This window comes from Molossus molossus, unplaced genomic scaffold, assembly GCF_014108415.1.
Source record: "Molossus molossus isolate mMolMol1 unplaced genomic scaffold, mMolMol1.p scaffold_m16_p_14, whole genome shotgun sequence".
NCBI classification, from domain to species: Eukaryota; Metazoa; Chordata; class Mammalia; order Chiroptera; family Molossidae; genus Molossus; species Molossus molossus.
In genome coordinates this window covers 25,773,715-25,801,105 of record NW_023425349.1, presented here as the reverse complement: position 1 = coordinate 25,801,105, position 27,391 = coordinate 25,773,715, and the positions used below count along the sequence as shown (strand labels likewise).

Sequence of the window (27,391 nt, the reverse complement as noted above, 5' to 3'; positions counted from 1 at the left end):
AAAGATGACTAATATCTAGTCTCTGTCCCTAAGAAACCCAGCCCTTAAAAAATGTAGGAACTGTTTCTATATGTGACTGTTTTTGTAATGTCTGAAGACCAGCTCCGAAACGTGACATAGGTACATGGCCCTCAGCACCTGTCACATCTTTTTTGCTGCTCCTAGGAGCACTTTAGTGGGACAGAAAGGGCTGAACTTTGAGCCCAGATAGGCCTGGAGGTGAATTCTATGTCACCACCTTCTGTTTGTCAGCTTGAGCAAGTCTCTTAATCTCTTTGTAAACCAAGTTTCCTCGTACGTAAAATGGGAATTTAATACCTCTATCATGGATTTGTAAGAGTTAAATAAGATAATTTGTGTTACACACCTGTTTATTGTGCTTGGCTTTTGGCTTGGTAGTATTATTTCTCTCAACTTTTAGACCCTTCCCTTCACCCCCAACCTTCCTAGGCACCCAGGTGCCTTCTACAGCTGAAGGCAGTGCCTGTTTTAGAGAAAAACAATGATAAACTAATTGTTAATAAAACACTAGTGCCACATAATTGCCAAATGGTTACTCCAAAGAGTTTTTGAATTTTAAAAACAAATGCCTAGAAAGGGCCATATTTTACCCATATTCATAACTCTCTATTGGTGACATATGCTAAGCATGGTAGCAATAGGGAGACTAGCTAGGCTGTATACCTACAATGCTTGAAGGTTTAGGTATAACTAGAGAAAATTGCAGTACTATAGACAGATTGTGTAAATTCAGTTTATTTATCAAACATTGATTTGGGTACCTCTGGATGCCAGAAAGGATGCGGGGTGTTGGGGAATTAATAATGTAATGTAGAAAAGAGAAATTAACAGCCAAGGAAAAAATGTTGTCTATTTATATTTTTTAAATGAAAGATTCAAGGTAAATTATCATTTAAAAATCATCTATTGTGTGCCAGCTACCATATTAAGCTTTTCATGTGTATTATCTCATTTTACCTTCACAAAAGCCCATTGGGATATTGTCCCAATTTATAGATGAGGACGTACAAGATAAAAGAGATTAAAGGAGTTGTTCAAGGGCACACAACTAATTGTTGGGAATCAGAATTTGAATCTAATATCTTCTAAAGGCTATACTACAGTTAGTATTTCGTTTTGTTTTTTAAGAGAGAGTACAGGAATGGAAGAAGAGAAGAAATAAAATGAAATATATGAAAACCATTGCATAGTGCCATTAGAGTCTTGACTTATTTTTTTCCTGCCTTTTCTGTGCTGTAGCGGTATTGCCAGAACCCTCTATTCCTCTATCCTTAAATAAAACTTTTAATTAGAAATCATGTGTAATTGCTTATTTATAACCTGAGGGTGTTTTTAATTGAGGTAACATTGGCTTATAACATTATATACGTTTCGGGTGTGCAACATTATATTTTGACATCTGTATATATAGTATGTCATACTCACCACCAAAAGTCTAGTTTCCATCTGTCACCATGTAATTGACCCCCTTTACTCATTCCACCTTCCTCCACTCCCCTTCCCCTGATCTGTTGTCTGCCTCTGTGAGTTCTTGTTTTTGTTTCCTGTTTTATAACCCGAAGTTTTAAAATAATTGTGAGATGCCAACTCCTGTCTTCTCTTATGAAGGCATTGTTTGTCACTGTCCTTTGAGGGAGGTCATTAATTGTGATAGTCTGGGCTTAAAGGCAGGTGGACAGGATGTTTGCCAAGGTGAGATACAATTTCCCTATGAGTGGCTAATTTTTTTAAAGTCTTTAAAAGACTCATTATGAATTCATTTTGTTCTTGTTGACACATGTTTCAGTAATGTGAAATAGCAACCGTTCCTAATGGAACAACATTGACTTCTTAAAGATTCACTATTCTGTAGGCTTCGAAAAGTAGTAAAACTTACTATACCTGGAATTTTTATGCTTGTCCTCTTAATTAAGAAGCACAGAATATACCCTGGCCGGTTTGGCTCAGCGATAGAGCGTCGGCCCCTGGACCAATGAGTCATGGGTTTGATTCTGGCCAAGGGCACGTCTCTGAGTTGCGGTTCGTCCCCGGCCCTGGTCAGGGTCGTGCAGGAGGCAACCAGTCGATGTGTCCCTCTCATGTCGATGTTCCTCTCTCTCTCCCTTTCTTTTCCCCTCTCTCCCTCCCGAAGATAAATAGAAAAAGATCCTCAAGTGAGGATAAAAAAAGAAGCACAGAATATGTCATGTGGGTTAGTCAGTAAAGTAGAAATGATCTCATATACTAAGTTCCCAGAATTATTATTTTCTGAGAGGTAAATGAAATACTCATTTCATTTTAAATTCATTATATCACATGGGCTTTAAATGGTAAAATATAAAACAAACCATATCAATGCCATGATTACTTAGGCTTTTTAATAAAATAATTCAAGCATCAACTCATTGTTTGGGGGAAAGAGCTAAGAAAATGAATGACATATAAAGGGATCTACTGTTTTTTACTTTAAAACTAAGTGTTTAATTTTATTTCTTACTATTGTGTTCAAATATATCTTCTCTTTTGCCTCCTATGTCTGATATTCTGTGCCAGTACGAGCAGATTTTGACCATTTTGGCCAAAAAATGGCTAAAAAATGTAGTTAATTAGTTTGTGCTTATTTTATAACCTTGAAATTTAGAGCTGTCAGAATTTTTTTTTAATTGACATAGGTTGAATTATAAGGCAAGGGGCTATTGTTATTTTGCTTCATTTCTTTGAGAAATACATGTGAAAGTACTCTCTTCAATTGGCCCTGTATCTATATACATTATAAAAAGGACTTGAACGGGTAAGTTCAGAGCAGATATTACTCAGTCTTTAAAAAAACGAAGAATTTCGATTTTAACAGTAGAACCCTTTTCAAATGGCCTGTTCTTATTCTAGGTTTAAAAAGCAGAAACATACTAACGATACTTGGCTTGTTGCTTCTATTAATTTAGAATCATTGATTTCTGGGTGGGCATAATGTTATTGTTATTATTATTATTAATATCAGAAAAGACAAAGGCCTTATTCCTACCCTTTCAACTAACAGATGGAGAAACTGAGAGAGAGCGACGGAGTGATGTGAATGTGTAATGTTAGGAGAATCGCCCAGGGCTTTTGAACCCAAGTCCAGGTTTCTTTCCTTTCTCACAGGCTTCAAATGGTGTGTTTCTTTGATTTTAAAAATACGTCAATATCCCGTTAAGATATGGGAGCTATAGGCGGAGCCACCTCTGGACAGAGGAGGAAGTTCCCTGTGGTTGTCTGACAGGAAAAAGGAAACGGGAGCAGAGCCAAGAAAATTGGTGGATATTAAAAATAAGAAAAAGACATCAGTATCTTTAAGGTGGATACATTTTATGTTCAAGGTTGGAGATGAGTGAGTTAGAGGCTGTATCAGAGCTGATAGGCTAATACATAAAGCAAGTGAGGATGTACATAATCATGAATCAGAGAGATTACTTTAGTTTTGACGACTAGAGAACAAGCCTTAGTTAAAAATATGGTTAGACTTCTTTAAATGGGGACACTAACCTGGTAGGAGTAGTATCTAGACAGCGTCAGGAAAAAAAAACATACAGTTGTAGGTTCCAACAAAGTTACCAGTTTAAAGTTTTCTTTCCTAAATCAGCCTCCATTGACTTAGGAACTTACAGTTTATCCTATTCAATTTTTTCTCATAAGATGTCTAACTAAAGTAAAGCCATTTGGTGAAAAAAATGACTTGCATACCTGTAATTCAAGTGTTACTCAGAATACTTTGTCTTTCTGCAGTTTCTGACAAAATACCAAATCTTTGGCATCAACTTTCACTAAAATGATTTCACTAACACCACTTAGAGGTATACACAAATACACCCATAGGTCACAAAATTTTTACAAATAAACATTTATGTCATATAGTTATATCATTTGGGGACACATTTTACTGAAGCATAGCTAAGGTAAAGCTAGATATATTAAGTTATATGGCTCTATTTTCCATGAAGTTTATCAGTATGGAAGATGTTGTTTATTCTTATTCCCAGTGATGCACATTTACCAATATTTGAGGAAGGAAATTAATAGTATTTTGCTTGTGACCATGCAAAGTTGCTTTGCTGAGATTAGAAACCTTGGAATTTGATGCTCAACCGTATAACCTCATCTACTGATTTGACCAAACTACAGTGCCAACCAAGAAAAAGAACATATTTATATCATTCCAGTCAAAATGTTATGTTAGAGCTGTGATTAACAGTCCTACAAATAATTCTGAAGTTATGGGGTTTATGTTTGGAATTGTTCAGTTTTAACTGAATGCACACATAGTGTGTGTTCATGCATTGACACACATTTGAGCCCTTCTTAGAATCCAAACAAATCACAACTGAGGGAGGGCATGCTCATAGAGCTTTGTTTAAAATCTCTCGTTGATTAGAGGTATACCATCCTCTCAGAAACTAAAGTAGAACCATGTTCATAACAAACCTGATTAATGCTATGGTTCACACACAGCTATGTTCCTTCACAAATAAAAGCTGCTGCCCAGCCCTGGCCGGATTGGCTCAGCGGTTGGAATGTCGGCCTGCGGACCAGAGAGTCCCAGGTTCGGTTCCCACTAGGGGCACGTACAAAAAGAAAAAAAAAAAAGTTGCTGCCCATATAAACCTGATGTAACAGATTACCTTTTTTTTTGGACACAAATAATCTCAGAGTGACAATATATAAAAAGAAAGCAAATAACCCCAAATCCCATGACCCTACCAAATGAGAATTTTTTTATTTGTTTATATTTTTGTTCTGATCCTTATATATATCTCTTTTATACAAAGATGCAATCATCACATTAGATATAAATGTTTGCTTTTTCCCCCTTGTACTCTTACATCACACATATTTCCATACATTACTATTCATGGTTATTGTTTTAAAAGCTGCATATTATGCTGTATTAAGTCATGCTCATATCTCAGCATGACTTAGTTTATATGAAAGTTACTAAGCTTGTGCCCAAACACCTTTTAAAATCTAAGGTTTTGTATGCCAGTCTGATAGAGGAAACATTCTATTAATAGTAGTACATTTCAAGTAGAAACACATGTGTGTTTTTTATTTTTAAACAGCTTAAGGCAAAAATTTGTTTTCAGTTCAATGAAGTATATGTTTTTAAGTTTTGTCATCTGCCCCTTGATTGCTAGACATGTAGGCTGAAGAGTTCAAGTGCTTGGTTTTGCTTTTGGTAGAGTGTGTGTGTGTGTTTCTTTCCAGAAGGGGAGGGTAATGTCTTCTGTTGGAACATGCACTCCACCCTCTTTGATAAGATTTGTGGTAAGAGTTACATCACTGCCCATGACAGTCATCTTCATAGCATTAAGCTCACAGCTCTTAGCTCCCATATGGTGTGTGGAGGGTGGAGTGTATTGCAGTCATATTCACCTTTCATTTGTGTGTTTGATGTGGCATTTATATTAAGTAGGAGTAATTTTTTTTCTGATTTTTTTTTTCTTGTGTCACCAGTGCACCTATTCCATTCTTCCATCGCTGTGCTCCTGTGAACATTTCCTGCTATGCCAAGTTTGCAGAGGCCCTGATCACCTTTGTCAGTGACAATAGTGTCTTACACAGGCTGATTAGTGGAGTAATGACCAGCAAAGAAATTATATTGGGACTTTGCTTGTTATCACTAGGTAATTGTTTTTCTCATTATTAGCTATTGCATAGTGCTGCAGCAGAAGACTGTTTTGTCTTTTAACCAAAATATGAATACAACTGGGGATACTTGTAAAATGTTTCACTTCACATAGCCAAAATATTGTTTCAGATTATATATAGTTATAAAAATATATATATATACACATATATATATATCTGAAACTCATTTCTTTTCTTTTTCTCTCATTGGAGAAAACTGGCGTTTTCTCCAAACTTTGGTTACTAAGTCTATAATAACCTTTAACATTATAGCGAGAGGCTTCTTTTAACAAATCAACATCCCTTTGTTTTTAGTTCTCAATCTAATCTTTGGCCTATTTGCTTACAAAAAGAGGCCATATATTTATATATATTTCCATGAAAGAACATAGATTTCTGATTGATTACTTTTGAAATATTTCATTTTCTTTCCTTGCAACAGTTCATAATACCCTGTATTGCTGGAAAAATTAGGAAATCTCCACTTGTTAGCTATCAAGTTTTCTTGTCCATAGGTAGATAATATAATCAGATAAAGCTGTTATTTTCAAGATGTAAACTCCCTATATTATCATAGAACTATATGTAGCTATATCAGAATTTATAGACCTTTTTAGTTGGGAGAATAAAACTGGTAGGAACCAAACAACCCTTTCATTATATAAGTAAAATGAGGATTTATGCCTGTTAACAAGTGTAGTCATTGAAAAGACTAGCTATATTTCCATCTTGTCTTTAGAGAGTATTTTCTCTTTGCTTAGGTATAGTACTTGACTCAATTGAAATAATGCTCTCCATATGAAAAGCTGTTTCTATGATATTTGAAATGCTCCCATCTGTTTTTGGTTCCTGTACATTTATTGCAAAAGTGAGTACCTTAATAACGTAGTTTTTAACCATTTTTTGGCTTTGCAAATGACCCACAGAAGCTTGACTGGTAGTGTGGTTTTACATAAAAATTATTTGGGTTCAGAAATAGTTGAATACTTGACCAAGAAAAAAAATCTAAACCTTAAAAATAGTGATAATAATGTTGTTAAGCTATTGGAATTCCATCTTTTTATTAGAGTGCTCTCTTAGATCTTGTCCATTTGTTTGTGAAGTGGGCCTTTAGACAATTAAAGATGAACAAATTACGATTTCAAAAATAAACTTCCCCATAAAAGGGTTAAATCGTCCCACTTTCTTTTTTGGGATTTTTCACTCAAGATTTTAGTGTGTTGGAATTTAGCTGGGGATGAGTAGAAGGGTTGACTAAATAACTCAAACTGAACTTTGCTCCTGTTTGAAGAGCTGCTTAATCAGGACCCTGACCCCAGTTGAGGAATGTGGTCAGAGGATCTTGGCTTCAGTAGGTTTCAGGGTATTATTGCATAGAATCAGACTGTCTATTGGAATTTCAGAAGAGAAACAACAAGAAAATAGATAAAATATCATCTGGTTTATTTATTGACCACCCATCAGAGAAATTGGTTCTAAAAGGCGTAAATTATTCAAGGAAGTATAGCACCTAATTTAACTGATCTCTCTCTACATGTGATGCTCTTTCTGGTCACCAACATGACATGTCATTCTCTACACTTTGTGTGTTGGCATGTGTGTTTGCATGTGAGTTCCAGTGCCTTTCTGTGGTGAATCCACAACAGTTCTGTGCTGTTTTTGAGTCACCATGTGCATTTGCATGTATTCTTTTCTGTGTTTATAAACCCACAGTTCGGTGCCTTTGGTTTCAAGTGGCACAAGTACCAAAGTCAGTGCAGAAGCAGCCTGTTTCCTTTTTTACCTAAAGTGGGGTCATGAGCTTGTCAATAGCAACACATGATTTCTCTAGAAGAAAACAATTGAACAAATTTCTATATTTTCCAGTATTTTCAGATAATATTTTACATGTTCTCTATTTATCTTCCCTGCAGTTCTCTCCATGATTTTGATGGTGATAATCAGGTATATATCAAGAGTACTTGTGTGGATCGTAACAATCCTGGTCATACTGGGTTCACTTGGTAAGCTGCTTTTTTCTTTGTTTTTCAGTAATTAGAATTGGGAATTAAAGATGGCCTCCAACACGCTCTCAGTTTGGAACTACTTTGATTATTTAAAAATTTTTTCTGCTTGTGAATTAATTTTAAAAAGACTAGTAAGTGGATTACATTGAAATTAGGTCACTGTGAGATCACTAAATCAAATAAAATGGTGAGGTCATTGGCAAATGAGAATTTTTTTTTTTTTAAAGGGACTAACTTTTTTTTTGGTCAGTATTATTTTGGGAGAAAGAACCCAAGAGAAAAGACAGCAACTGAGACTCTTTTCAGCTCTTTAATTTTTACTTGATTCTTCCAATGTTCCCTGCCCAGCAAGTAAAGGAATTCTTTCCTTTTATCTGGCACTTAAAAAAAATTTTTTTTCTTTATTGATGAAAGGTAAGGAGAGGGAGAGAGAGACAGAAACATCGATGAGAAAGAACATCAATTGACCACTTCCTGCATGCCCCGCAGTGGGGATCAGGCCCACAACCTGACCAGGAATCAAACTGGTGACCTCTTGGTGCGAGGGTCCACGCTCAACCACTGAGCCACACCAGCTGGGCTATCTAGCACTTTTTAAAGACCTGAATCAGCCATTCTGAGGTGGTGAAGTTCTTTCTTGTTGAAAAGTATCCCTGGCAGAATGTGTGCGTGCGTGTGTGTGTGTGTGTGTGTGTGTGTGTAAAGTTTTATTGTTCACTTTTCTATCTATTGGCATTCTATTTTGTCTTTTGTTTTATATTACTATTTGTAATGAAACTTTCTGGGCTTTTTGTGTTTATTGTCTGTTTTAAAAAAATAATGCTTTCCCCTTTCCAGTTATAAATGTGTAGCTAACTACTTCCATGGTAGAAAGTAGAAATATAGAAAAGAGAAGAACTTTTATTTTCACATGCTACATCTTCTCTTTAGGTTGTTTTGCCTTTTAAAATGTATAATTATTTTTACCCCCTCCTCTCAGTTCACCACTGTTAGCATTTGAAATCTAGACTTTTTTCTGTGTGTGTGTATGTGTGTGTGTGAGGGATAGTTAAAAAAATTGTAACCCACCCTGGCCAGTTTGGCTCAGCGGTTAGAGCATTGGCCTGTGGTCCAAAGAGACCCAAGTTCGGTTCCCGCTAAGGGCACGTACCTCGGTTGCAGTTTGTCCCCGGCCCTGGCTGGGTCGTGCGGGTGGCAACCACTTGATGTGTCCCTTTCACATCGATGTCTCTCTCTCTCTTCCTCCCACTCTATCTGAACAAAAAATGGAAAAGTGTCCTCGAGTGAGAATTAAAAAAAAAATTTAACCCAATGTGAAACTATTTTAGAAGGGGAATTTAACTACCGCTATGTTTGGTTTTACTGATGTCATCTGTTTTCCTTAAATTCATGCTTTCTTATTTTGTTTTTCTCTATCTTTGCTGTATGAGCTGTTTTCTTTGGTTATTTTCACCCTTGCTTTGGAAGGTATATATTTTATTTTTACTTCTGCAGTTGGTAACATATATTTTCAGAAAAATATTCTTTAATTCTAGAATCCTATGATTATTAAAGGCTGCAATGAATGGTATATGTAGAGTTTCCCCCACATCCTTTAAATTTAGCATAAACTTTCCTTCCTTTCTCCTGCTACTCCCACTTTTAGCCCTTGTTAAATAGCTGAGGTTTTGTAGTCAGGTTATTCTTAAAGTTAAAATAGTATTTGCTATATCTTTTTAAGGGATTTTGTTTACCTTTGCCTTGAAAAGTTTATCGTTATATTTAAGTTATCCTGTCCTGGTTTTAGTGAGAACTACTGGTCCTGTTTTCATAAAACTTCATTCTTGAGTTCTTGTTTTCAGTTCATCTTTGTTTTGACTGGAATCTGAATTCAAGTAACTTATTCATGAAAGACTTGAGGGTTGTACATATTCTCAATTCTTGCTTATCTAAGATTGTCTTTGTGTTCACATATGAATATTGAATTTATTGCATATAAAATTCCTGCCCTTGCTGGTGTGGCGCAGTTTGCTGGGTGTTATCCCACGCACCGAAAGGTTGCCAGTTCCATTCCTGATCAGGGCACGTGCCCAGGCTGCAGGTTCAATTCCTGTTAGGGTGTATGCAAGAGGCAGCAGATCAATGTTTTGCTCACACATCAATGTTGCTCTCTCCCTCTCCCTTCCTCTCTCTCAAGAAATCAATTAAAATATATATATTTAAAATTTTTTTGAGATACAGTATATTCCCTGTGTCTGTGTTTCATTTCAGAGAACTTGAAGACCAATACAAATTTTGCTCCTTTGCCCATAACCTGTCTTACATACCTAGATGTTTATGTAATTTTTAACTTATCCTTATAATAATTTCTAAGTTTTTGTCTAGTTCTGAATCTTAACTAAGTTTGCCTATGATCTCTTTGATGGGGGGGATCTTTTTCAACTCTGAAATTTCTTCTTTATTTCTCTATTTGATTATTGTTCCTGTTCCAGTGGTTTTCTTCTCAAGGTCATTATTCATTCTTCTGCTATCATCTTCTAAATTATTGTTTTAATCCTTTTGTCATTTTCTTTACATTCAAGAATTCTTCTGGTTTATCTTCCATATCTTTGATTCAGTTTTCTCCACTGTAAATTCTGTACTTGACTATTTAATCTGATTATTTAAATTTTATCTTTTTGTAGTTCTTCTCTCAACCATCTTTCTTTTCATTACAGTTTGTAGCCTTTAAGTCTAATTGTGTTTTCAGATGGTTCCTTCGTCAGTTTGGGCTGTATAACAAAGTATCATAGACTCAGTGCTTTAGAAACCACAAGCACTTAATTTCCACAGTTCTGGAGGCTGGGAAGTCCACGATCAAGGCACCAGCAGTCAGTGTCTGGTGAGGTCCCATTTCCCGTTTCAGGCCATCTGCTGGCAGTGTTGTCACATGGTGGAGCAGGCGAAGGAGCTCGCTGGAGTCTTTTTGAGGACACTAATCCTATTCATAAGGATTCCACTTTTGTGACCTAATCATTCCCCAAAGGCCCAACCTCCAATACTAACATTGGGGATTAGGTTTCGACGTATGAATTTTGAGTAGGCATAAACATTCAGTTCATAACAGATGGATAGTTTTAATAATAAATCTAGATTTGAATCCCAGGTTTGCCACTTGTTAGGCATGTGACATTTGGCATGCCACTTAACTTTCCTAAATGTCAATTTTATCATTTGTAAAATGGAGCTAATACTCACTTAATAGTTTTGTGGTGATTAAATTTGGTCACATCTATTGCACAGTTCCTGGCACAAATTTAAATGTTTATTAAAGATGTCTACTGTGGCCCTGGCCGGTTTGGCTCAGCGGTTAGAGCGTCGGCCTGCGGTCCAGAGAGACCCAGGTTCAGTTCCCGCTAAGGGCATGTACTTCGGTTGCAGTTTGTCCCCGGCTCTGGTTGGTCGTGCAGGTGACAGCCACTCGATGTGTGTCTTTCACGTCGATGTTTCTCTCTCTCTCTCTTCCTCCCTCTCCCTCCCACTCTATCTGTACAAAAAGTGGAAAAATGTCCCTGGGTGAGGATTAAAAAAAAAGATGTCTACTGTGGCTATTGTGACCTCCTTGGTCATCATTGTTATCTCATTCAGTGTTCTTTGAACTTGACCTTTTCTCTCATAACTTTTTATTCCTGTTTGTAGAGAATATGTTTTCTTCCATTTTTTGAGGATATTAAACAGTTTTAAAAATAATTTTCTTGTACCTTTAAGGTTTCAAAAAAGAAATATTTCCCTTTCTCTGAAATATTTTGCATAGACTTATGGTTGTTTGGGTTTGTTTACTCATCTTTAATGGAAGACAAATTTATGTTTAGTATCTGCCAATAGGTTATGACTTTCCCTTTTACCCCATTTACTCTTTACTTAAGTGGTGATAGAGGTTAGGTTGATTTGCATAGATCTTAGCTCAGTTTCTTATTTCCCAGGCATTTGTCCTGTGCACCTACATACACACACACACACACACACACACACCCTCACACCCTCACACCCTCTCTACTTTGAATCTTCCGTTTCCTACAAGGTCTCACCATGTGATCTGGTCCCCGCGTACCTCGATGCCCATGTCTCCTACCCCAACCCCTCTTGCTCATTGCACTGCCACGATAGCTTCCTCCTGTCTCTTTTGCCAGGTATGTTCCTACCTCAGCATCTTAGAATTTACTTCTCGCCTGGAACACTCTTTTCTTAGTCTCATAGATTTCTCTCTCCCTGAGTTTGATTCTCTTTCTTAAATTCATCTCACCAGTGAGGCCTTGCCTACCCATCTTACATAAAATTGCAATGCTTTCCGATGCACTTTCTCTCCCTCTTACTAGATAACTTTCTTCTTAGGCCTTGTATGCTGTGTTTTTACTTTTTCCCCCATGTTTTTTGCTTATCCATTACTATGTAAGCTTCATGAGGGGTGAAGATGGGGACTTGGTTTTGTTCACTGCTGTGTCCCCGATACCTAGAATAGGAGATGCTCTTAGGCCTCAAAATATTTGCTGAATGAATTGAATGAAGGGTTTGCCTTTGTCTTCAGTCCAGTTTTCGGAATCTCTGAACCAGTAATAGAGAGAAAAATTTCCATCCCTAGCACCCACTGCTACCAGAGATTTTCTGTCTTTGTTTTTACCTTTGGTGGGAACTACTCTTTTGATGTTCATCTATTCATCGTACAAATATTTCATCAGCTGCATGACTGTCAGCGCTTGGCGCTGGGGTGACTGTGATGAGTTCAGCAGGGAAGATCTTGGCCTTCCTTGGCTTCATAGCTGATTTCTGTGACTCTTACTGCTCCCTACAGGCTCTCCAGCTCAAGCTGATGCCGAGGCCCTCTTTGTGGCTAGTTCCTCTTGGGGGTATCTATCTATCTTTGCTGGATCTCTCTCGGCATCAAAGTCAATAATAAACACAGTTGAAGGAAGTTTATTTGATATAATGAAAGATTGTGTCTAATGTGAAAGATGATAGTGGAGTGATTGGAGCTCTCCTTATGCTGGCAAAACAGCCACAGCCACGCACCTGCCAGCCAGGTGGACTGCTGTTGCATTAGTTCCATGATGTGTTTAGGAAGGGTCTAGGAAATTGAGGATTTGTTACACATTTCATGTGCTGATTATTGCAAAAACAATGGTTTTTGTCTCCAGGTGGCACAGGTGTACTATGGTGGCTGTATGCAAAGCAAAGAAAGTCTCCCAAAGAAACAGTTATTCCTGAACAGCTTCAGATAGCTGAAGACAATCTTCGGGCCCTCCTCATCTATGCCATTTCAGCTACAGTGTTCACAGTGAGTATCGGTCCCGGTTGATGCTTTTATTTACGGGAGATTATTAATGGAGCAGAAACTCACCTCTGGCTATCGCATGACTGACCTTGATCTCTGTTAGATAAAATCTGCCCCACAGAAGGCTCCCCTAATTGATGAGTGCTACTGATGCAGCGTTTTGCTCTGCACAACCTGCTTTGTGAGAGGATTTTTACCAGGAATATTTACATTATTATTTACTAATAGAACATATCATTATTGTCACAAGATAATGTAATTACTTTTTAAAAAGTAGTTCTCTTTACTATAAAAAAGTATGTTAAAAAGTCACCTCATGTTATTTCCTTTACCTGTTTACTAATTAGTTCCCATTTTCCCTTTTAAATGTTTCTGTTAACATTATTTCAACAATATAGGTGAGCTTCACTGCCCAGCCACTATACAGGAAAATTACTAATTAACATGTGGTTGAGTAATCTGTACTCCTATCTTTGGTTCATCTCCTTCTCTCTGAAAAAAGGAAAAAAGACATCTCCTTTCACTTCTAGGTATAATCCCAAGCTTTTTATTGAGCGTTAGAAACAAAACAATAAAGCCATCATAAAACCATTGGTGCCAAAATATATATGTTTGTTATTATTGTACAAATATTTTTGAATCATCTTTTAAGCTCAGTTATCTGTATCAGGTGCCAGGGCAGGAAGGTAGAGGGCTGGTAAACAAAGGGTGAACCTGGCGTGGACCCTGTTCTTTTTTTTTTTTTTTTTTTTATCCTCACCCGAGGACATTTTTCCATTTTTTTGCACAGATAGAGTGGGAGGGAGAGAGAGGAAGAGAGAGAGAGAGAAACATCGATGTGAAAGGGACACATCGAGTGGCTGCCACTCCCACGACCAACCAGGGCCAGGGACAAACTGCAACCGAGATACATGCCCTTAGCGGGAACCGAACCCGGGTCTCTCCGGACCGCAGGCCAATGCTCTAACCGCTGAGCCAAACTGGCCAGGGCAGGACCCTGTTCTTAAGGAGCTCTTGTCTCAAGTGGGAGACGAGGTCCAAATACCTCCAGTGCTCCTGTGGTCATGGCAAGTGGTCTTCTGCCCGATGTTTCAAAGTGACAAGCATGGAACTACTCCAATAAATTAAGTGTCTCATCCTGTCTGGCAAACAACACGTTTTGATTCATAATGAATGGAGAAAGGAAAAGTTAGAAGAATTCTAGGATTTAATAATAAATTTAGAAATCCTTTTATTTAGCTTTAAAGCACATGTTCAGTATAGCATTGAAAATGATAAGTGCTGCAAGGAAGACAGACTGGTAAAGTGTTTCTGGGATTCAGAGAGTGAAACTTCCACATTTTAGAATGAAGGTGTTATGGTGAAAGTGTCCACCATTGTTTAATTTCCGTTTTCACTGCTTAAAACAGTAACTGAAGCCTTTCCCTTCGTTCTCTCCACACAGGTTATCTTGTTCCTGATAATGCTGTTCATGCGCAAACGTGTTGCTCTCACTATTGCCTTGTTCCATGTGGCTGGCAAGGTCTTCATTCACTTGCCACTGCTGGTCTTCCAACCCTTTTGGACTTTCTTTGCTCTTGTCCTGTTTTGGGTGTACTGGATCATGACACTTCTTTTTCTTGGCACTGCTGGTAAGAACACATGTTGCTTCTTTCTCTTAGTGGTAAATTGGATTAGCATTTGTTTTTAATGTTTTGTTTTTTTTTCCTTTATTGATTTGAGAGCGAGAGGAAGTGAGAGAGAGAGAGATAAATAGAAATATCAGTGAGAGAGAACATCGATTGGCCACCTCCTGCATGCCCCCCACTGGAGATGGGGCCCACAACCTGGGTATGTGTCTTGACTGGGAATTGAACTGGCGACCTTTTAGTGCATCGGTCAACGCTCAACCACTGAGCCATACCGGCTGGACAGCATTGAAATGTTTAAAACAACAAGGAGATGTAATTCTTCAGACTAAGAATTATTGACTAAGGTCTAGTAGCCATCAGAACTATTAGACCTTGGTCAATGGGTTACTGAAGAGGCATCTCAGCAAACCATCTTCTAATCATGATTTTTTTTCTAAAACACCTACAGCATTACACAGTGGTTCTTTTTATTTTTTATTGATTTTTAAATTGATTTTAGAGAGGGAGAAAGGGAGAGGGAGAGAGAGATAGAAACATCGATGAGAGAGAACATCAATTGGCTGCCTCCTGCATGCCCCCACTGGAAATTTGGCCCACAACCTGGGCATGTGCCCTGACTGGGAATCGAACCGGTGACCTCTTGGTGCATGAGTTGATGCTCAACCACTGAGCCACACCAGCCGGGCTATTAGATCATCCTAACAAAATGGTTGTTAACCAGGTAAGGCCCAAAATCACATCCTGGTCTTGCGATGGTCATGGATTTGAAGTAAACTCCTGCACTCCCTCAGACATTTGGGTCCATTCTAAGGTGACGTGTTGGATGCAGTGCCTCTTTGGAGTTGCCTCAAACCCCAGTAATAGCTAAAGATCATCAACATGATTCCTTGGGATTTTTCAGTTTGGAAATGAGCTAACCTAGAAGAGCTCCTGGTGATGATTCAGTTCATAGATTCTCAGATTTGCTTGTAGCCATGCTTGATGTCAGAGTTACACCGAAATGAAATTAATTGTGAGAAGTAGTGTATGGTTAGTAAGCTTGTATGTAATTTCTCTGGCCTTTCAGCATACATTCATCAGTTGAATTTCTGTACTTTGCTGATAATTTAGGTCTGTAGTTATTACACAAGTAATAGCTCTCAAAAAACATTTTTAAGTATTTGAAAATTCATTCCTAAACTAAATAACTAATAATGAGGTAAGAACTATATTCAAATAAAATACATTTAAAAGCTATATATCATGGCTTTGGGGAAAACAGAATACTTAATTGTATAATGTTTGACTTCCCAACTTCCCAAATGATAATTATTTTTGTCCCTTGATATAATAGCACTGTGATCATAAGTTTGTGGTTTGTAAGTTGGGACCTGTTGTTAGAAATTAATCTCTGAAGTTTAGTAGCCATATTTTGGGTTTATACTTTCTGCAATTCTCCTTTCCGTCCTTATCTTTCCTAGGCAGCGCCGTGAAGAACGAGCAAGGCTTCGTGGAGTTCAGGGTTTCTGGGCCCCTGCAGTACATGTGGTGGTACCATGTGGTAGGCCTGATCTGGATTAGTGAATTCATTCTGGCCTGTCAGCAGATGACTGTGGCAGGAGCCGTGGTGACATACTATTTTACTAGGTGAGAATTTATACTTGTCAGAAAACTGGAGATCATCTCAGTGATTATGCCTGAAGGGACTGGAACTGAGGCTTGTCGAGTGTCACTTCTTTAAGAAGTCATTGGAAGTGACTAAGAGGAAATGCAATGGTTGATCCTTCTGGGAGGGAGCACAACTAGAGGTTGTTTTATTCATACGGTTTTCTAAAACTTATTCAAAAATGAATCAGAATGGCAGGCCCTGATGTAACGTAAATTATACTTAGCAAAAGACTAAATCTTGTAGTAGTGTCTTAGGTACTTTTGCTTTATCTGAAAGTCCATCAAAGGAAAACAAGTCTTTTTTTTTTTTATTTGTATCAGAACAGTTGTATAACTCGTTTTCCTAACTTTAGAGCTAAATATCTACTGTCGGCCTTATCATTTTCTATTGTAATGATGTTCAGACTGAACATCATTTTAAGTTCCATTTTCTGATTGTGCAATTAACTCCATAGTATTGACTAATATGAGCTTTCAAGGCACAGTTTTATTTAACTTAAAATATTAGCGCATAAGAACCCCATGGAACTACAGTAGAGAAATGAAATGTTAATTTTATGTGGTACATCGGTAGCATTTATTTTAGTTGTGGAAGTGGAAGGAGATGTCTATTCTAGTCGTAAAGCTAGAATAAGAAGCATGAACTAGTTTTTCATTGCATGGGACTCTAAACCATTTCTGTGTTTCCATCCTGGCCTGGCCTTTGTTTTAATTGTCTTTTTGTTCATTTTTAAAATAGGGATAAAAGGAATTTGCCATTTACACCTATTTTGGCATCAGTAAATCGCCTTATTCGTTATCACCTTGGAACTGTGGCCAAAGGATCTTTCATCATCACATTGGTCAAAATTCCACGAATGATCCTTATGTACATGCACAGCCAGCTGAAGGGAAAGGTAAGTGGAAAATACTTCTCTGGACTTTCCGTGGGCACCTTCCAGACCTCACTTCTGCACATAGTAAAGCACCCAGTGATGTCATGTCCAAGCTGCAAATGGTTTTCTTCAAAGTCCTGGCAAAGGGGAACCCTGTCCTTACTCCCTCACCCCCGACTGTTGCACTCTGTATGCTCTAGCAAAATCCATCTTAGACTGGTTTCCAAAAGTGTCCTGTGCTTCTCTTCCTCTGTGTCAACTCACACACCTTCCTCCTTAGAACCTCTGCCTCATCCTTGAGCGTGGAAATAACATGCATTTCAACAGAGCTTAGCTCAAGCGCCACCTGTTCTGAGACACCTTCCCCGATCCCTCCCATCTCCCAAATGTTGTCTCTCTCTGTACTCCAATCGATGGTACCTATGTCATATTCTGATTCTAACCTTTTTTATATTTAGCATTTTTTCCCTCCTAGATTGTAAGTGCCTTGCTGGTCTCCTGTACCTCACTATACCTTATGTGAAATAGGTACTAAATAAATGTTGAACTGATTAAAAATAATTCAGACATTACATTTTAGGGGGAAAAAAAGGTGGGTGTGAAAGTTTTGAAGGATAGGTTGTGATTTTTATTTTTTTTTTTTAACATTTGGAGTATTCTTTATGATGGTTTAATTCTTTGGTTTTTTATAATTATTTCAACTTTTCCTCCTTCCAGGAAAATGCCTGTGCTCGATGTGTGCTGAAATCTTGCATTTGTTGCCTTTGGTGTCTTGAAAAGTGCCTCAATTATTTAAATCAGGTAAAATATTTAAAAATTAAATCTAACATCCATTTTTAAAGATAGGTGTGTCGTTCCTTCTGCAAAGAGAGAATGATTGAGCTTAATTGAAAGGTGTTGTGTTTTTCTCATGGTGCTGTATATTGTGCCTTGATCAAAAGTATCTCTATTTCAATCATGTTCTTTTTTTAAAATATGTTTTTATTGATTTTTAGAGAGAGAACGAGAAACATCGATGTGAGCGAGAAACATCAATTGGCTGCCTCCTGCACGCGCCCTACTGGGGATGGAGCCCACAACCCCGGGCATGTGCCCTGGCCGAGAATTGAACCAGGACCTCTCAGTCCATGGGACGATGCTCAATCCACTGAGCCACACTGGCCAGGCTATTTCAATCATATTCTTATTTTTTAAAGTAACCTACATTCTTACCAAGGTTCATTATTAATTAGTTGTGATATGTGGATAAAATATTGGGGTTCATATCTTGGGAAAGACATTTATCTCTTATGCTTTAATTCCTATTCTTTCATCTTTGATTGTCCCTGAGGATTTGTCTACTCTAGCCATAGTTCTTTAAAAAAAACTCTGAGTGAGTGTCTTGAGGCCACATAACATCAGTTGTCCATGGGCCACCAGTTTGTTGCCTCTGCTTTAAAAGATTTGGAAGATAATAGTAAAGAAGGGTGTTGATATGGAGGTAGAGTAGGCCAGAGTCATTCTGCAGCACCACATGAAATTGCTAATCCCCAGCCGTGCTCTGGGGCCACACCGCATGGGAAGGACAGCTGGCTTCAAAACAGAGCTTGAGTATTTTAAATGAGCCATTTAGTGTATACCGCATAGGTGTTAGCGTTTTGCAAATAAACAGAGTGAACTGTGAGTTGCTCTTTGTGTACGTAGATGCTAATCTTAATGTGATATGAAGATGATTATGTATCTAATTTAATAGGTAGAATTCACTTTAGGAAGAGAGATTTTTAACAACCAGAATCTGTTTCTCTTGGGCATTGGATTACTCAGGCCTTGGTTTACTTTGGCACTATTTGGAGACAGTACATTTAACACTGGAGGGTATCTGCTCTCTGGCTGATAAGCTCTTAAGATTATAACGCTTTTCTCTATATAGTATGAGTAGGAGTTGTAGAGAATATTTTTTTGAGCACACTGGCTGATATTCTACTAAGCACTACAAACACACACACACACACACACACACACAATCACTTTCTCTGTACAACTCTGTAAGGAAGGCTCATTTCCCCCATTTTAGAGATGAGAACATTGAGACTGGCATTTCATGACGAATCACATAAGCTAGAAGTGCAGGAAGTTTTCGAATCTAAGTTTGCCCAGTTCTTGCCTTGATATCACACTGCCTCTTGTATAAATATCTACACATTTTGTGCAATATAAAGAACACTAAAGTATAGCTGATCATAGAGGATAAAAAAAAAATTTCAAATTTTTAACAACTATGCTGTAAACTAAGACAAGTTCTTTTAAAGCCAATTTGTTTGAATTTAGATGGGCAACCTCAGTGTAACTCTGATGACCCTCCTGAGTGAAATCTATGGTACATGTGTGACTTTGTGCCCCATCCATTCCTCACTCAGAAAAAGAAAGGGATCATTGTAACGGCCTTTTTCCTTATTGAATTTATAATGATCCACACACAGAGCTGCACATATCCTACTTACCTTTTCCTACCATTGCTGCCTAGCTTGCCCTTATTAAGGGAGCTGTTGTGTAAGATTTTACATTTTGAATTTCTAGGTCCTTAAGTGAAGACAGGAAAGTGTGAGACTCTGGAGGCCGTGCCCTGGGTCAGATGGTCTGAGTTACCTGTGTGGTGACCTCTGGCCTGACATGTGTCTTCCCCATGGTCACTACTTCCACGATACCCTGTCACAGAAAAATGCTACCAGTGACCACTTGGGCTAATAGGTATCCTTTCAGAAAGGTTCCTGCATGCTAATCAACTTTCATCTTGCTCCAGGAGTTCATTAGTTACAAGCCTATGTCTGGCCTGAGCAGATGTTGGGCTGGGGCAAAATGTTCATCAGCGATGCCTCTCTGTGTGTGGTCTAGCCGAGCTGTGGAACGCTGTCAAGAAAGCTGCAAAGGACTCAGAATTTCTTGAGGACCTTAGTGCAAATCCTGCTAGACTAGGAGGTATAGAAGCGGAGCGAAATGACACTGCCCTACTGTGATCTGTAGCATGTTTTTCTTTCTGAAGAGATCATCTTGACCTCTGTGTATCACACGCAGCTCCTCTAGCTGCCGTGGGAGTGGGGGAAAGCTTGTAAAGTATCCACTCGCTGTTTTCAGTTAGGTTGAATGTACAGATTTGTAGGAATGTTGCCAAAAAGGCTAAGTTTCTGTGAGCTTATCTGATCCTGGAACTGAGGAGTGGAGAAAAGAAATCAATCCTACCTCCTTCCATGTCCACAGATAAATGGGCTTCTGCTCTAGGAGTAGATGGAATGGATGGGGCAGGGTTAGGAAGGAAGCAGCAGCAGAGGAGGAGGAATAATAATAGTTCTCAAATAAGCTGACACTCCTGGAAACTAATGAGGGCAACGAAAAAGCATTTACAGTTTACGCTGGAAGTGTTGGGCCTGCTCCTGGAGTCCTCTCTTGCTTCCGTCTCGTCTTTCAAAGGAAGTCATGTTCAGACTGCACAGGGAGAACAGCATAGTTAAGAGAGAGTTGTTTGGCCCTGGCCGGTTTGGCTCAGCAGTTGGATTTAAGACAATACATAGTTGATTTAAATGGGTTGTTCAGTATCCTTGATTCTAGACATAATGCTTTTTATAGTTCAGGAAGCATTGTGTTTTATACACACACACACATATAAAATATGGTGACGTATTTTTCTCTGAAAAACTTATTCAGTACAGTTGGCCCTCCATATTCACGTTTCATATCCACAGATTTCACATTTACCCAACCATGGATGAAAAACATTGTGTGTGGGGGGATGTGATTGCTGTTGTTGGCATGTACTATGTATTAGGCCTATGAGGGCTGCATCCGTCCTGAACATGTACTGACTTTTTTTTCTTGTCATTATTTCCTAAACAATGCAGTATAACAACTATTTTCATAGCATTTATATTTTAAGTATTATAAATAATCTAGAGATGATTTAAAGTATACAGGAAGATACATGCTAGTTATATGCAAATACTGTGCCATTTTATGTAAGGGACATGAGCATCGTCAGATTTCTATTTCATTGTGTTTCAATAAAACTTTATTTACAAAGTAGGCAGCAGGCAAGATTTGGCCCACAGGCAGTAGTTAAAAGACCCCTGCATTAGAATAAATTGCTGAGTGGGGTTTTTTGTTTTTTGTTTTTGTTTTTTAAGTGAGCACATAGGTAACTGATGAGAACTGGGAACTAGTTTGGGTTTTTTGAGAATAGTTCAGGCAAGGACAATTCTCCATCGTTTTTCAATAGAATTACTATTGCACAGGATCAAAGTATGGTTATTTTGATATCACTGAGGCATTTGGCAGACTGTTTCAAGAGGAGCTTTGTAGACGATGAAGAGATGTGGGCCACTGCGGTTAGGTAGTTAACTCTCTGGTGCCTGCGACCCCAGAGCTGAGAAGAAGCAGAGACGACAACAGAAGAGAGCAAGCAGGAATGCTGAGAAAAACTTAACAGGATGATTTCTGTAGAATTCTGTGTGTATTAGCTTTTGAGATACAAAGGCCTGCAAACATAATATAGTCATATATTTTGAGAATAAATTACCCCAATCTGTGTGATCACATTTCACAAATTAAAATCACACAGTGTTTCTCAAAGGGCACCGTCATTTCCTACTGCTGCATTACTGGAAAAGTTTATGAACCTTAAGTAGCGATCGGCTCCGTACAGGACTCTTTCCTTGGCCCTGAAATGCTTTGCATTTTTAATCAGTGAATTTAATCATATAATGGCAAATTACATTTTTGATGAGTCAAACCTCTTCTCCATACCAGGTTCTTAATAACTAACAAGCATTCAGTTGGAACATTCATAAATTAGAGACGGTCTCTCCCTAGCTCAGTGTTTAAAGCTTTATGGACAAGACTGCACAGCCAGGCCTTCGTGTCCAGCAGTCTTCCAGCATCTTCAGCATTCGGAACCCACAGAAATTCCTCAGGGCCAAAAGTTTTAGTCACAAAATTCATATTCTTTCCTAAGACTTACACATATTTGATGTTATAGTACTTATGCACAATTTCCCAGAAAATACCAATGCTCTTCTAAAATGTAATGTCAAAATAAGAGGAAAAAAATCAGTCTGTACCTAGTCAAAGAGGACATGGGCAGCAGAAGCAGGTGTAATGGAATAAAAGTGTGTCATCTGGGACTCAGTACTACAAGGGACAAAAAGCCAGATCAATCTGACCTAAAAGAGAGAGAGAGAAGGGAGTGGGAAGGAAGGAGAGGGGGGAGAGTCTTAGCAATATATTAGCTTCTGTAACTGAAAAGTCCAGAAATCTGGCTAGTTCCTAATGATGCAAAATACTGTCACCAAGTGCAGGAACCTGGTTTCTCTCCGCTCTGACTTCCATGGTGTCAGCCTCACCCTTGGTTTCACACTGTGACCTCCAGCAGCTCTAGGTTCTTCCCATTATGTTGATGAAACATCATGGCAATTCATACCCTCACAGCTCCTTACCAAGGAAAATGAGAGAGTGCTCTGTCAGGAGCACCTATGGATGAGAAAGGAAACTCTTTCTCCCAGAAGCCCCAGGGAATATCTTTTGCTTTCCTTGGCTCCGATTAGTTTATGTGCTCGTTTCCGAGCCTGTCCTTGCCCACGCCTGCAGCTGAAGGTGGTGTCAACTCCACTCAGACACTTAAGACAACAGGGAAGGGCTGTTTTCTCAAAGGAGCGTTCAGGTCCTGCTCTCAGAATGGAGGGTGTAAAATACTGGGCAGCAAACAGCTGTTGCTACGAGAGCTGTGAGAAGTGACAGCAGAGAAGAAAGCACCAAGGAGGAAACGGTAGGTGTTCCAGGTTAAACACACGGCAATCTGATGCCTGCACGCATTTGTGTGGCTTTTGTTTTTTTTTTTGTTTTTTTTGGTACGTGCCCCTAGCAGGAACCGAACCCGGGACTCTCTGGTCTACAGGCTGATGCTCCAGCCGCTGAGCCAAACCGGCCAGGGCCATTTGTGTGGCTTTTAAAGCATCGCTGGAATGGTAGTACTGCCTCGAACTGAGATATTTAGGAGAGGTTCGATATGTTTGATTTCCTAAGACAGGGAAGAAGTTCATAGATGTGGGAAAGGTTAGTTAGTATGTGTTTTCATAAATATCAGTGTCTTCAAAGAACTGAAACTAAGCCAACTGAAAAGTTATTTTTAGCATAGCAGGTATATTTTTTAATATCTTATATTTTCTTGTGCTTCACCTTACTCTACCTCACCAATGCCATGGGCTTAATTGTGAAATATTTTTACAAGCTATGCTTAATTATGCTTAGTTTCTATTTTAACTGGGTAAGATTACATTTATTGATGAAAATACTATTTTTGCTTGTGTCCAGAACGCGTACACAGCCACAGCAATCAACAGCACCAACTTCTGCACCTCGGCGAAGGATGCCTTTGTCATTCTCGTGGAGAATGCTTTGCGAGTGGCTGCCATCAACACAGTGGGGGATTTCATGTTATTCCTAGGCAAGGTAAGACCAAGTACACTATCTGAGACATACTGTAAATGTTTGCATTATATATTTGCTCTTTAATTTCAAAAGCATCTAGCCCACCAAAACACTAAAAGTAACAATATATAGCAAACATTTACAAAGCCCTTAATATGTGTTAGGCACCTTTCTAAGTACCTTACGTGTGTGCTCATTTAATCCTCACACAGATTTATAAAGGAAGGTCTATTGATAGCTTCATTTTACAGCTGGGGAAACAGGCACAGGGTAGTTAAATGTACCTTGCCTATGTTTCTCTTACATATTTTAAACTGTAAAAAATTAAGTAATAGTCTGTGTAGTGGTTAGGAGTCTTGCAGGTGGAGCTTGACTGCCTAGATTTAAATCCTGCCTCTTTCACTTATTAGCTGAGTGACCTGAGGCAGGGTACATAACCCTCTGTGCCTCAGTTTGTTCATGTATAAATTTAGGATAATAATAATGCCAAACCCTTAGGGCTGTGAGGATTAAACTGGTTAATACATGTAGTGTACTGCCCTGGCCAGTTTGGCTCAGTGGTGAGAGCGTTGACCTGCGGTCCTGAGAGACCCGGGTTCGGTTCCCGCTAAGGGCGCGTACCTCGGTTGCAATTTGTCCCCGGCGCTGGTCGGTTGTGCGGGTGGCAGCCACTCCATGTGTTCCTTTCACGTCGATGTTTCTCTCTCTCTCTCTCTGTTCCTCTCTCTCCCTCTCCCACTCTACCTGAACAAAAAATGGAGATAAAAAAAAAAAAAGATAAGTCCTAAAAAACAGAACTATGGGGATAATTAGAAAAAAAATTAAAAAAAAAAAAAATACATGTAGTGTACCTAAGACATTGCTTGATGCATTATAAGTTCTCAATAAATGTTAGCTGTCATCATTACTGTATAAAGACCCCTTTAAAATAGAGCTGTTGAGGAATGAGACTTGACTGTCATTAAAAGTGTCTGAGAAGAAGTAATTTATTGTATATTACTATTAAAATCTGCAAAATAATAATATAACTGGATTTTATTGTGTTTATTTTATTAAACCATAAAATACTCAAAATTTGAGTTAAGTAAAAGGCACCACCACTATAACCTAATAACTTACCAGGTTTATATCTTGTCTCCCAGTGTTTTTTTGTAGGCTTATATTTCTATGGAATAACACTCGTAGCATACATATCTGTTTGCTCTGCCCTTTTCACTTCACATTATGTCGTACACATTTTTCATATTGCTTTGATAATCTTCATAATTATTCATTGTCATAATGGTCAGTATTCCATCAAATGCTATTCTTGTTATTGCCAAACACTTAGGTTTCTCCAGCCACTGTGCTTTTAAAAGGTGAAAGGAAAAAATATTTGGTGTAAAGAGGCATTGATAATACTGTGTGGTTCTAAGTTCTTAAGCCACTGTCATCCAAAAGAAACTCTAAAACTGTGCAGAAAGTTATTTTGAAAATTTATAATTAAACTTACATCATGACTGTTGGATTTGTTTTGTCATGTTTTTACAATAAGAGATTTTTTTTTTTATAGGAAGGATTAAATGAGTTAATCCATGTCAAAGACTAAATACAGTGCCTGACTGTGCTGTTAGTGTGATTTATATGCTAGGTGACTAATTCTGGGAGGCTTCAGGTTTTTTGTTTATTTCTTACATATTTGTAATTTATCCCTATTGCTAAGAAAGATATGAAACAACTTAAAATAAAAAAAAATACATACACAGAGCAATTAAAGTAAAAGGGAAATTAGAAGCCATGTGAAGGAATAAATTGTACTAAGGGAGAAAATTATACTAAGTGGTAACATTTGATCATAATGGTGATTTTAGTAAATTCTGAGATACTTGCTGGCTATCAGGTACTCAGGGGAGAGTTTTATGGGAAGGGTTATATTTGGCCTCCCCTGGAAGGTGAGCTATTACTATTATCTTTATTTTATAAAGTTCAGAGAGCTAAGTAAATTGCTCAGCTTTAGAGAACTAGAATGTGGTAGACGGGGAGCTCAAAATCAGGCCTGACATCCACGTTTGTAATCACTATGTGCTATACTTGCTTCAGCTGACATTACATTTACCCTTCGGCCGTTTTTCAAAAAGTCTTTTGATTCAGTAATTCTAATGATGGCACACCACTGCTAAAAATAATTTTAAGTACAGAAAAATAGAGCATTATTTGTAACAGTGATCAATTGTAAACTAACCATAGAGAAATGGTTGGAAATAATAACAGATTATTATTCACCTATTACATCATTTTTTTATTAAGAGTTTATAATATGATAATGTATGTAATACATTAAGTGAAAATGCAGAGTAAAGCTGCTACACTATCACTATACTGTTTGTTTTAAAATGTGCATAAAAAAATGAAAATTGGTATCTCAAAATGTTAATAGTGCTTATCTTTTTAGATATTGAAAATATGAATGATTCCAAACCTCTCCCCCTAATTTACCATAATAAAATAAAGTTCTATATATTAAGTATGCATTCACTTTTTAAAGGAAAAATATATAGATGATGAAATACAGTGTTTTAAAATTGGCTTTGAGTTTTTCAGCAGTTTAGTGACCTATCCATCAAAATATTTTCTTTAGGTTTTCATAATTTTTTTTATTCATTCAACAAATATTTCTAGCGTGTTTAAGTAATGTCCAAGGGACTATTCTGGGTATTGATCATATACTAGTCAATAAAGAAAATTTAAAATCCAGTTGAAAAGACAGTTTGTATCCCTCTTTTCATTTTGTATTATATTATGAATATTTTTTATTTTATTAAAAGTATTTTAAATATGGTTATACAATTACTGTATTATTTATTTAACCAAGTCCCTGCTTTTGTTTTCAGTTAAATTGTTCTCTTTTTTTTAAATTAATTTCTTTTTGTTACAGATGTTTCTCCTTTTTCCCCTACTGATTCCCCCCCATCTCTCTCTTTTTTTTTTACTCATATAAACTATGCTGCAGTGAAACCTTTGTGTACAAATCCTGTCCACATGAATACTCATTTCTGAGGCCAGAATCTTAGAAGTGGAATTAGTGAGTCAGAGTACAGGGTTCTTGATATGCATTGTGAAATTGCTTTCCAGAAAGATATAAATTTGAATAATGTAATTATAATATTATTTTAAAAAAACTTTAAAATCATGAAAGATAAACATTTTGTTAATTGAGAAATCCAAAAAGGAGAAAATTAAGAGGAAAGAAAATCTCCTGAGTTCCCAACATACTAAGATAAATTTTGTAGTTTCCCTGTTTTAAAAATACAGTTCTGATCATAGAATACAATAAATTGTTTTGAACAGAGTTTGTTTCATTACAGTTAAGTGGCGGCTAGCATGCAGAAGTAGTTTCTGATCAGGTAGTTCGACTAGATAGATCATAATAAAAGACAGTGTCAGGAACAAACTATTGACACACACAATGACTTGGATGGATCTTGAGGTAAATGTGCTCAGTGAAAAATGCCAATCCCAGGTTAAATACTGTATGATTCCATTTACATAACGTTCTTGGAATGAAAACATTGTGGAAATGAGAGCAGATTTGTGGTCGCCCAGGTAAGAGATGGGTTGGGGGGAAGTAGGGCTACTATGAAAGGCTGAGGAAGGATCCTTGTGATAATGGAACTGTTCTGTATCTTGACTGTGTCAATGTCAGTGCCCTGGTTGTGAAATTGTACTGTAGTTTTACAAGATGTTGTCCTAGAAGGGAACTGGGTAAAGGTGACATGGGATCATCCTGTGTTATTTCTTCCAACCGCATGCAAATTTACAAGTATCTCAAGATTTCTCATTTAATTTTAAAAA

At 37.8% G+C, this 27,391-nt stretch overlaps 1 protein-coding gene across 8 annotated transcripts in view; it reads left to right on the top strand.

Moving 5' to 3' along the window:
- The window catches only part of SLC44A1 (solute carrier family 44 member 1), a 171,142-nt gene that overhangs the window by 95,987 nt on the left and 47,764 nt on the right, over positions 1-27,391 (top strand). For all 8 annotated transcript variants that reach the window (XR_004959488.1, XM_036260915.1, XM_036260909.1 and 5 more), the window contains exons 6-13: positions 5,488-5,657; positions 7,575-7,664; positions 12,818-12,957; positions 14,399-14,585; positions 16,046-16,211; positions 16,972-17,128; positions 17,825-17,908; positions 23,444-23,581. Coding sequence is in view for 7 of the 8 variants with exons in the window: in XM_036260915.1 (XP_036116808.1) it covers positions 5,488-5,657; positions 7,575-7,664; positions 12,818-12,957; positions 14,399-14,585; positions 16,046-16,211; positions 16,972-17,128; positions 17,825-17,908; positions 23,444-23,581 (1,132 nt within the window). In the remaining variant the exon portion in view is untranslated. The remainder of the gene's footprint in view (positions 1-5,487; positions 5,658-7,574; positions 7,665-12,817; positions 12,958-14,398; positions 14,586-16,045; positions 16,212-16,971; positions 17,129-17,824; positions 17,909-23,443; positions 23,582-27,391) is intronic.